Raw genomic sequence first — 12132 nt, 5'->3', positions numbered from 1 at the left:
TGCTGCTGTGTGGGAATGGCTTTCTTGATCTAGAGCTCAGTTCTGCCTTTTGAGAGCAACTTGTTTTGTGTAAACTGAAGTTTGCTAGGAAATCATTATATGGCTGAATTAAATAATAATTAAAAAAAAAATTAAGTTTTTGAGACAATTCAAATTTGAATGCTAGCAGTTCCTGGGTCCCTGCTTCCCAGACCTTTAAAATATTAGATACCTTTTGGAAAATGAGCCCTTTAAAGAAAGCTGAGAGTGGCGTGTATTGGCAACTTGGCAGTCCTTGAAAAAGTAGACTGTGCCTTTTTGTCCAATACAGGGAACAAATTGCTACAAATGGCGATACTGAAGCGTAGCCTGAGAATACTGAGTGTGGATAAACCCTGCTCACTGAGCAAGGCACTGCTTTGGCTCGGCAGGCGGGGGGCTGCTCAGTTGATTGCACATAGTCATGTTTTCAGGTGTTATTGCCCAAAAAGCTGTGAGTTATAACAACTCATTAACCTTGAGCTTCTGGTCTGTTTACAGCTTGTGAATTAATGGATTAATGACATGTCTGAACATGGGAGAGGAGCGAGAGGAAGATGGGAAGAGGCAGTTATTTCTGCATGAAGAATGTAATTTTGAGCTAAAGGGGCCTTTTGCAATTAACTTCCTTGCTTGTCCCAAATGCTACCCTCATTCTAGACTGTGGTCCCCTGACTTCTATACCAGGGATGTAATTGTGGCCTTTGAAAGCATTTTGTGCCATAGCAAAAACAGGAGTAATAACTGTGCATGACAATGTTAATGTTTTATTGCTTTTTTTTATTCCTATCCCATGCACAGGGACCCTCCAGAGGGATCGAATTTTTAAGAACCTCACTCGGAAACGCCAGCGGGCAATGCGAAGGCGAGTGCATCAGGTGAACGGGCACAAATTCATGGCTACCTACCTGCGACAGCCAACGTACTGCTCGCACTGCAGGGAGTTCATCTGGTAAGAACGGCTTGAACATGGTGGTGTGGTGTTTCCCGTCCCTTCGTGTTTTGGGGCCTGACATGCCACCCCCGATCCTGAATCAGTCACTCGGCACTTTACTAAGGGCCACTGATGTGATTCCCCATGGCCATCAGGTTTGGCAGGGTAAACTTATGTTGCAAACTGGAGTTTACTGCAGAGAGACCAGAGGTGATGTGTATCTTGGATGCCAGAAACAAACTGGGATGGTGTGGGGATGAGGCAACGTTCCTCACTTGTAACCAAAGGTGTTATTTTGGGGGTGGGGGGGAAAGTAACCCAGGCAATCTGTAGAAAGACCCCGGCTATTAACTTGAGTGGAGTTTTGAGATTACACTGAGAAAAAACAGTTGCTTGGAAGACTAGTGAAAATGCCTGATAATAGAAGAGCCATCAGAGGTGTGAGGTGTGGGGTGGAACATATTGGGGAGTAGGCAGAGCAGGGAGGAAAAACTTAAATGTGTCTCAAAAGAGCGTGGAGTGGGAGAGATAATAACAGGGTGTGGGCTGCTGGGATCTGTCTAATAAGTGTGGTGTGTGTTGTAATAAAGTGAGGTATTTCAGAAACTAGAGTGAGGGGGGAATATGGGGAATAACATGCACGTTGACAGCCTGACCTTGTAGTGCTTTGTTATGCTCTCACACCCCTGTGCTGAATCGCACCAGTATTGCTGGGCAATTTTGCCCTGGGGATCTGGTCATTTGGGATGCTCTTGCATTTTGGCGCTCTCTTCTGTAAATGATCTGAAAGAAGACTGGCTTTCTGATGCTAAATTACGCTCATATTTTGTTTTGAACAGGGGCGTGTTTGGGAAGCAGGGATACCAGTGCCAAGGTAAGGTGCTCTGCGCCTGCACAATGTGTGTGTAGGATGTGCTGTCTCAGGAGGAGTCTCCTGTGCTGCTGGGACATCCTGCGGTTACAAGCTTCTCTGAAGTCACCACTCCTCTTCCTCCCCAGCCAGCCAAAACTGTGCATTTGAGCAGCTGTCAGGCTGACAGCTTGCATGCACCCAGGAGCAACCATCTACGTTCATGCAAACACCTAGGAGTCCGGTTGTTGTGTTTCACCCACAGTTTTCCTCCTGTGCAGATCCACTGAGTTGCTGAGTATGGGTAACAGTCAGCTAGGTTTGAGAGACTGGGGTTCCTTCAGGACAGTGTGAGACTGGTATTGGGCCACAAAGTATCCTACTGGAATGACCACCCTCTTCCTTTTTCCACCTATGAAGTTTAACAAAATAAACCTAGGAATGTGACTTCAAAGGGCAGCTTTGTGGGCTGGGACATTGCTTTGTCTGAATGCATATTTTGGCTGAATGGCTGTATTATAGATGTATGTGATGCTTGTTTGCACTTAATTATTGTTTTTCCTTTCCCTTTTTCTACGGTAAGATTTTTTTTTTTTATTATTTTATTTTATTATTTGCCTCACAGGTGTATGGTCACTCAGTATAACCTTCTAACACAGCCTGCTTCTTGTGCAATATAATAGGGCACTAGTGTCCTCATATGAAAGGAAGCTACATGTAAACAAAATGGATATCCTGCATAAAATTTCTGGGTGAAAGTGAATGTTATTGATATACCCTTATAAGTGCAAGCTTGAGTCAGCAACAAACAGAATATTGTGGGACCCTGCAACACATCAGCCATGTAGTTTCCATCACAAAAATCTCCTTACGTAGACAGTAGCTACGGCCCTTGGTGGTGTCCACAGTACACACTGGGTTATGGAGCGGAGGAATCTAAGTTCATTCCAGCCAAGCCAGCTTCAGACCTGGAGAGAACTCAATTCTGCTTTAGGGCTGATTAGTCCTCTTGATGCGGACTAGCTAATTAGTCCAGACACAGCACCGTTCTGCTGCAGTTATCCAGCTCCCCAGATCCAAGCATTGCACTGAGCCTTAATGACAAACTAACCTGGGCAGGAGTCATTTGGGTATCCAGTGTAAGAGACACTATGCCACTGAGATGTGGGGATGGCTTTTGTTATCTCAGACCTGTGTATTGTTTGTGTATGTTGTGAGAAATGCTCTCAGCTGGATAATTTCAACAGCATTTTTTTAGTGCATTTGTGAAATTACACTGTTATTGCTGTGGGCATCACATGTATTTTATATAGGCAGCTGTTTTCTAGGCTGTATGAGTGATCCAGTGCAGGATTTCTGTTGCAATGGGTTGGAGATGCATGTCTGGATCTGTTACGAGATTTTGGAAATTCCAGGCCACCGATTATTTTTCACCTCTTATACCATGTCCTGATGATATATTCGAGCCTTAAAGAACCCAGCTTATGGGTTGATGTGTTCTGAGTCTTTCAACAGCTATTTTCAGCATGCCTCTTTTATTTCCTAGTATGCACCTGTGTTGTACACAAGCGCTGCCATCATCTAATTGTTACAGCTTGCACGTGCCAAAACAATACTAACAAGATCGATCTCAAGGTAAAGTCATGGTGGTTATTTTGGGTCATCATAATTTGTGAATCCTGAGGTTTTCTGGGTTGCTGGGGGTTGTCCTATAATAGAATTTACTCTGTGTTATCTTTATTCATAGATTTTAAAGTGAGGAAGAGTGATAGGGACGTGCCTAAAGGTCATGCAATATCATCTGGTTGTTCTTCTGTTAATTCCAGTAGCTGCTTGGACTAGCACGTAGTTTAGGAAGGCATAGTGTCTTCATTGGAAGACATCAAGAAATAGCATATCCACTGTTTTACATGGTAATTTTCTTTCATGATTAACTGTGTTGTCATCAAAATTTGGTGCCCAGTTCTTAATGTGGATTTCTCTAGCTTTAAAATCTAACCACTGGTCTTTGTTATGCCTCTCTCTTTTCTGGTAATTTAAAGGGCTCATTTAGTCATTGCTCCACACCTTTACTCTATGAAATTATTTATGTTGTAATAAAGAACCCTTGCATAACTTGTGTTTTTGAAGGTTTTCTTTTTTTCTAGTTTTGGCTGTATTTGACCAGAATAATATCTCCACCTAAAACTGCCCTGTACATTGCATGTATCATTTCTGTAACTGGAAATTGTTTAAAAACTGTTTGAGGAAAAGTCAATTGAAATATTTTTAATTGGGAGGTAGCTCTGTGTTGTGTGCCATGCAGAAGCTTTCTTTCCAGTGCAGATAAGCAGTTGCCTTTGCTCTTTATTTCTTCCCTCCAAACTGAGCTAGACTTAAGTCTTAAAATGCCCCCTTGCCAAGCCAGATGAAAATAAGTTAACATGCCTAAGGGTAAACGTACAAGTTAAATACCGGGTCTCCTCACCCCTCTCTTAGGATTATGAAGGGTTTATAACACATTTAAGCTACTTTAAAAGAAGACGGAGATGAGGAGGCACCGCTCACTTTAAACTCATGGTTTCAGTCGCACCCCTGACTCTTCTTTGGGAAGCTGTGGGTTCCCCCTCAGTCTTCCAGGATCTGCATGTTGAGAAACAAAGTAGAAAGTAATGAAGAGGCTAAATGGGCATTTGTTTCTTCAGCTGATGTAACATTTTTGAAGGTGTCTTTGAGATCCGAATGATTCACAATTGGAAAAGAACAAAGTTAAAAAGGGGATGGGAGCAAGTGATAAAGCGAAACGTGGGCCTGAAATGAAAGACTGTTAATAACAAGGAGGGTGAGAAGAGGAATGAGAATTTTAGACGCTGGGAAAACTATTCTATATTAAATGTAATAAAATCAACAGTTTGACCTAAAGTTATATGGTTGCACATAGTATGCAAGTTGATAATTTGAAAACGGGTTAGTTACAAAATGCTGTAGCTAGCATAATGTATATGCGGCCCCTTCAGAGTGATAGGTTTGTGATGAGGTAATCTACTTCTCACTTGGCTTTAAGAATTTAAAATTGGTTAGGCAGCCCTCTTTAAAGTCTGCTTTGTGAGTTAGTCCAGCCTGCCCAGCAAAGAAACCAGAGCAGCCTCACAGCAGGTGAGGTTGGTCACTCAATGTTCGCTTGCAATAAACATCAGTGAGGTGATAGATTGGGACATTTTCTGAGTTGGAATTATTTTCATAGTTTTGCACTTAAATGCCTGTATGTAAATGAACGTCAGCAGATATACATTTTTTTCATTTTAAACCTATGTTTTTCTTTTGGGCTCCTCAGGTGACCGAACAGAGGTTTGGAATCAACATTCCTCATAAGTTCAGCGTCCACAACTACAAAGTCCCGACTTTCTGTGACCACTGCGGTTCTTTGCTCTGGGGAATCATGCGACAGGGCCTACAGTGTAAAAGTGAGCAGCTTCTTACAGTAGGCTTTTCACAAAATACATATATTTTAGACTCTTGATGCACTGCGTGGGCTTGATTTGTGCAACCTTCAAGAGAAAGCTGAGCAATGAATATTCATCTTTGCAAGAGTTAACAAAAACGCTGATCTAGTTTTTTGACTCAGGCTTCCAGAAGGGCTCTACTTTGCACTCTCAGCACAGCTTTGTTAGTTAAAACTTGCATTATTGAAAATATTCTCGGGTATTGCTGCTTCCTGCATTCATTTTTCCCTTGACTTTGAAGGTTTTTCCTCAGTTACTGAGATAAGGCAATGAAAAGGCATTCGAGGGGAAAAAAATGTCATTGCTTTAGGTTGACTACCCTGTCACACTGTTAATTGACGACAAAGCATGTCCTGGTGTTACGTTTTTGTTTCAGTGATCCAGACTGTAAAATTGTATGGGTAGCAAACAGTTCCCATTTGCCTTCATCTCCCACAAGAGGGTGTATGTGTGTCCATGAAAAAGAGCAAGAAAGATTTTAGTTTCCCACTGAACAATATAGCTTTAAAATTAGATAACTGGAAATGCAGGGGAAGTTTGTTGCAAATTCTGTGCCATTATAAATCCTAAATTTACCTGCAGGCATAGCTCCAGTGGTGTTTATATTCCTGACAAACATGTGCTTGTGAATACCTTCAGGCAATGTGACATCCTACTTGGAGAGTTTGGGGTATATTGCTGATTTTTCAGGAGTTTATTCTCTTATAAGAGTCCTAGTTTTGTTTCTGCCTAGATCGGTGGCAGAAATCCTTTTAGTTTAAAGACACAGAGTAGATCGAGATGGGTATGTTTCCTGAAGCAGAATTGCTAATTATTTCCCAGCAATAAATCCCTCGAAGTTATTTTAATTGTTCCTTTGCTGTTATTTTCCATCCCTAATATTGCCTCTGTCAGTCTGTAAAATGAACGTCCACATCCGATGCCAAGCAAACGTTGCACCGAACTGTGGGGTGAACTCAGCAGAGCTTGCTAAAACCTTGGCATGCATGGGTCTGCAACCAGGAAGCATTTCCCCAAATTCGGTGAGTCTTTCTTTTTCTCCACGCCCTGCCCCCCCCTGCCCCACACACCCCATTTAAAACATTCACAACTGAGTATATGGGCGCAGGAGAAGCGAGAGACTTCAGTTATGAGAGATGGTGTTGGGTGGTGGACTGCATGAGTAGGTTGTTACTGTCTGTGGCTTGTGGCAAAGACTTCACCTGGAAAATGGATGTCTTGTCTCCACCAGGGTAAACCTGGGTATTTTAATTTATAGGTGTTGCTTTGTTGTACGCTTATGTTTCACAGTGGTGTGATGGTGTGACTCCACTAACTCTTTTATCTCTTTGGTATGAATGAGAGGAGAATAAGACTCCTAACTAATTACTGATCAATGTAATTCATGCCATACCTTTTTCTACTTTTACCACAAGCACAAAAGCTTTGTCTGCTTATGTAGCTTGTGATAGAGCAAAGGAAGAGCTCAGCAAGAAGCCTAGGTTCTCTTCCCAGCTTTGTCATTGTTTTTCTGAGTGATTTTGGGGAAACCATTTCACTCTTCGTTACAGTTTCCCCAGCTAAAATCGGTGGTCCCTGTCAACGCAACATCAGCTCTGATCTTTGCCGTCTGAGACAGAGTCCCAGTGAGATTTTGCCAGGATTGGGACGTATGTGTACAGTTTCTGCTTGTCAGTATTTAAGGCATCCTAAAAATCCAGCTGTTGTAAATCTGAGTCTATTCAGAGAGTTTAAAACATACTGTAAGAGCTTGAGTCAAAATGCCCAAAAAGGGTAATGGAAATCAGAGCTGTCATTTGATAACAAGTTTTCATCGTGTTTCCTTTAGTAGCAGTTTTGAAAAGTGAGTTTGCTTGAAACCACAATAACTTGTAATAAAATGGTGGTCTATTTATTTTTATTTGACCAAAAAGAAAACCTTAAACCCCCCAAAACATACTTGCCAGACCTGCTAAATCTTGTCATAGTCAGCTACATTGGTTGACCACATCATACTGTATCAGCCTAGCCTGCTCATCAGGCTGTGCTGCCCCTTCTGAATTCAGCTGGTTTGTAGCAAACGAGACTTTCTTACCTTCGCTCTTCATGCTGTGGCAGTTCAGGGGGACAGTCATCCTGGGAGTTACAGGGAAACACAAGTCCCGCACTCCCCTCTCAGCTCTGTAAAAATCACCACTTGTTAGCATTTGTTGTTTGCATAATCTGCACGTCAACAGGAGATGAAACCAGGAAAATAAAACCCTGTTCTTGGTTTTTAACAGTCTCTTCTCGTTATTTGTGAGCTAAAGGCTCTAGGTAAGTGCTCAGACTGTGCTGTAAGCTTAAATCTGATGGGAGTTTTGCTGGGTGCTGTCCTGAATGCTCTTGGTTCGTTCCCCATGGCTGGGGTTGCCGCTTCGATGGGAGTGAGACAAGTCGTCTCTGCAGGAAGAATTTTGCTTTACGCTAAAGTAGTCACAAGGTGGAGCTCAAGAAGTCCGTGTGACTTTGTTTGGGCTAATAAATTCGTGGTTTAAACGTGTACTCGTACCAAGAGAGCTGTGAACAGAGGGCTGTAGAGGCTGACTTGATCTTCATGTGCTGTAAAAACAGAAGCTCTAGAAATGTGTGCTAATATTGGTACAGTTCCTGAAAATGCAAACACCTCACTGCTCGTGTGGGAATGAACAGCCTTCCATTGAATTTACAGCAGTGGAGGAAGCAGCAGCTCAGCTGTGGGAAAGAAAAATATTCTGAAGTTTGGGTCCTGCTGAGCTAGGTTTTGATTAAGAGTCTTAAAATCAGATAGACTCCCAAGATATACAGCCCAGGTTCTAAGTCTCATCAGCACTTCGCATATTGCATAAATTACGTAGTACTCCTCGCTCTGATGTTAGATAGGAGACTTGGATTTTCACACTCATGGCCTTATTTTTCTGGGGAGTGAGAATGGAGAGGGGCAGGCTTGCCTCTTGAATCCGCTGAGTAGCGGGTTTACAACTTAAGATGCCTAGGTCAGGAGCCAGCGTTGTTGACATCTCAGCACAGCTCAGCGAGGTTGGCTGGTCAGATGTGACAGCTATGTGGGGTGGTGGTATCAAGGTGCTTTCTGTTCCAGAGGCCATATGGTGCATTTGAACAGGTCCTAAATGCCCAGGTTGGTAAGTTGACTACTGGGGTACACCTGCGAGGCAAAAGTACAATATCTGTGCAGACCGATACTTATTTACTTTCCTCCACAGAAACTGGTTTCAAGATCTACTTTGAGACATCAGGGAAAAGGAAGCCTGAAAGATGGCAACAACGTTAGTGAAAGTTCAGCGAGCAAACTCGGGATCAAAGATTTAACCTTCCTTCGCGTATTGGGAAAGGGCAGTTTTGGAAAGGTGAGAGTTATTTGTGGCTCTTTTGGGGAAACCCACGTTCCTTATTTAAGAAGCTCCAAGGTAGATGAAGTTATTTCATAACGTGGCACACAGGCTGTCCAGTGGGGTATGCTTTGTGCAGCAAGGTTGGTTACAGGGAGAAAAGGAAGAGAAAGCAAAGGGAAGAACTGGATATCACAAAAAAAACCCCAAACACATTATCAACCAAAGGAACAGCTGCATGCCAGGGCCCATACCAGAAATTGCAAGTGTGTGCATTAGCACTTGTTTGGGCAGCATTGGTTTCAAATGTAGTGAGAAAGGGATTTCGTTTCTTTGCTTTGCTACAAAGCCAATGTGAAATGGTGTACTTGAATTTGATAACTGAGGAGGGAATTGAGAGAGATGGCACTTCTCAGGGGGGTTGCCCTGGCATGGTGGATGACCTTCAACCACCTAGCCCCATGCCAGACGTTGGAGCAACGTGTGTGGGCATTTCTATCTGGAGAAGCCTGCTGCAGACAGTAGCATTTGTGTCATCAATTGTACACCAATGCCCATACTAACAGGCTGACTCACTTGCATCTACAAGCCTGGTCATGAGATAACTGACCTTTCTAGTGTGAAAAGTTGCGAGAGGTTTTATGTTGCTTGTAGACACTGAGGGCTCAGCCCTTGTGATTCACCTTTCCCTTTGGTTTAGGTGATGCTTGCCAAGATGAAAGAGAGTGGGCAGCTCTATGCAGTGAAGGTGTTGAAGAAGGACGTCATTCTCCAAGATGACGATGTTGAATGCACCATGACCGAGAAACGCATCCTTTCCTTGGCAAGGAACCACCCATTCCTCACCAAACTCTACTGTTGCTTCCAGACTCCTGTAAGTATAGCCCAGACAGTACATAGCCTTCTTCCTCACACTGGCTGGCATGTTCCTGACACAGGAGACACACTCTCCTGTGTATTTGCTCCCCAGCCTGTTATAAATGTCCACCTTAGACCCAGGAGGAACCACTCTGCTCAAGGGTGAACAGAGCACTCTGCTATATTCCATCTCTAACATCTGATGGGCGTTTCGGCATTTGGCAAACAAAATCCTGGCTTGTTCTAGCCTCTCTAACAAAATGGTAATAACAGGGAAGCCTTTCTTTGTGTCTTCCCTAGAAACACCTCTGTGCCATTGGATGTTTCCAAATATATGTGCACAAATGTCTACAGACCTGCAGTGTCCTTTAGTTGCTGTGGGATCTCAGGCCCTACTGTTCCTGATACCTGAATTTGCATTTGCATTGAATTATCTGAAAACTCAATGAACGGTACTTGGAAGCAGGCCTCCTGTATCTACCAGCCTTTGTATATTGCTCAGAACTGAATGAAAGATCCATCTGGGGTTACCGGAAAGGATCTTACTTACATGGGTGAACACTGAATCAGATCTGTATACAGTTGGTATTTTTTCTTGTGTAGGTAAGTCAAATGATAGCATTGCTGTCACTTGTGGTATGTATACCTCAGCAGAGTACTGCACATCTGCTGCCTGTCCAGTTTAGAGCCTCCTCTGGTGTGTGCTGTGGGTGGGAGCTTCTTGCTGATGTGGGTGGTGGAGGGGAGGAGTGGCTGTGATGGAAGCAGTGGCCACAGCCTTGTCCCAGCAAGGTGAGTTTGGGAGTCCCTGAGCTAAGCTGTTACTTAAGGACCAAAGCATTTTCTGCAGTGTAGCTCTTCCATACTGCCTGATCTCCTTTCCAGTTGCTTTTTGTCCGTTGCTAAATGGTAATAGAGCTTGTTTTTCTCTTAGAAGAGGCAGGAGAAACTTGACCTTTTAATTGTGGCTTCACTCCTCCTACATAAACCCAAAATACTTAAAAAAAAAAAAAAAAAAAAAAAAAAAAAAAAAAAAAAAAATGCATCCTGCCACCCACCCACTTCTCTTCTCACTGGGGTGATGCAACAGCTAGCTATGGAGTTTAAGAATTGGGCTTGTTTAGGGTGGAGCCCTTGGGTAAACTCACATAATAGAAATGAGGTGGGTTTTGTTGGTGTTTTTTTTTTTTTTTTTTTTATGTATAGCTTACCTGGTTCACAGAGCAGTGTGCTGTATAGCAGAAAGCAGAAACAAAGCTCATTGTTGTCACTAGTAACCAAGGAAACTGCTTTTTTATCTCATAATATGAAGACCCAGGGCCCAAATTTTAATGATTTTTCTGAAGTTCTCATGTAAAATATCAGACGTTTCCAGTTTTGATGTCTGCTGTTTGAGGTCAGATGCAGGATAGCAGTGGGGTTTGCCACTTGCTGCTGTGCTCTTTGCTACGGCTTTGCTTACTGCATTGCAATGTAGATGTGAAAATAGCAAGTGTGCTTCTGGGCTATGTAGAGTATTTCCCATCAACTTAGGGAAGATTTAAGGTCACTGTGCTAGTACCGTCCGTCATGTTCAAGAAATGAATGCAATCTGCTCTGGGTGCAGACAAAGTCTTCTCTGGGCTGATGAAGTAATTGCGAAGCCTTTTGCAAAGAGGAAAAGAAGGGAAGAACTCAGCCTGATTAGACTAGCAAATTGAATGCAAAAAGAGGATCTGATTGATGTCTGCAGATGTCGAACACTGAGGAGGGAAACAAAGCTGTCAAGATGCTGGCTAAGATTAAATGATTCTAGACTGGCCATGGATACAGTTAGACTGGAAATGAAAAGGAGGTTGCCAAACAGTAGAGCAGCTTGGAACAGGAATTTCTGGACCAGCTTGTCGTCAGAGGAGCGGAGGGAAGAACCCCTCAGCCCTTGCTGCCCTGAACGCAGGGCTGGTCAGTCTCTGAAAGGCTGCCAAGGGAGTGGTCCTTGTCATAGCAGGACCCTGCTATTTCCAGTCTTTCCCACGTTCCTCTTTTACTTCAGTCCCACTTTGCTTCCTCGTCTGGGTTGTCAGTAACAGAAAACCACTTCCCTCCTACAATAAACAAAACCAAAAAGGGAAGTGTTTACAAAAGAAAAAGTAGATTTCAGACTAATGTGTTTCATTGCGTCTTTTGCCCATATTCTGCACTCGGTGACACCCACTTCAATCCAGAATAACCAGATTTAAATTGCTTATAAAAGCATAATTAAATCCATTTGCTATAGTAGAGAAATTATTGTAGCAGCAGGGTATGCATTGGACAGAGCCCTTCTAGGAGGGCGTAACCAGGCTGATACACTACATAGGGTTACTGCTCCTTCTTTATATGGCGTTGGGTTACCCCCTCCATTAACACTCGTCAGAAAATACGTGTGTGTGTGTATATATATATATAAATAAAGTAACCCCTTATTCAAAACGTTGGCCTGCAGCCATATTTTAAAATGTTACTTATGTTTGGAGTTGGGGGCAGGGTTATACAAAACAGTACCTATTTTCACTTGCAATTACATGGAAACCACATCACATGTATCATACTTGCAGCCCAAACTCTGAAAATGTATTAACGGTTCCTGTTAAAAAAAAAAAACCAAGCATGACTTCAGTCTGC

The 12132-nt window shown here is 42.9% G+C and overlaps 1 protein-coding gene across 1 annotated transcript in view; it reads left to right on the top strand.

Annotated features, from left to right (window-relative positions):
• PRKCH (protein kinase C eta) overlaps positions 1 to 12132 on the top strand; it is a 118252-nt gene that overhangs the window by 49225 nt on the left and 56895 nt on the right. The window contains exons 3-9 of the mRNA XM_063333589.1: positions 820 to 970; positions 1792 to 1826; positions 3349 to 3437; positions 5116 to 5245; positions 6179 to 6306; positions 8506 to 8649; positions 9332 to 9505. Coding sequence (XP_063189659.1) covers positions 820 to 970; positions 1792 to 1826; positions 3349 to 3437; positions 5116 to 5245; positions 6179 to 6306; positions 8506 to 8649; positions 9332 to 9505 — 851 coding nt within the window. The remainder of the gene's footprint in view (positions 1 to 819; positions 971 to 1791; positions 1827 to 3348; positions 3438 to 5115; positions 5246 to 6178; positions 6307 to 8505; positions 8650 to 9331; positions 9506 to 12132) is intronic.

Source organism: Chroicocephalus ridibundus, chromosome 4 (genome assembly GCF_963924245.1).
Source record: "Chroicocephalus ridibundus chromosome 4, bChrRid1.1, whole genome shotgun sequence".
Lineage (NCBI taxonomy): Eukaryota > Metazoa > Chordata > Aves > Charadriiformes > Laridae > Chroicocephalus > Chroicocephalus ridibundus.
This window is presented reverse-complemented; position numbering and strand designations above follow the sequence as displayed.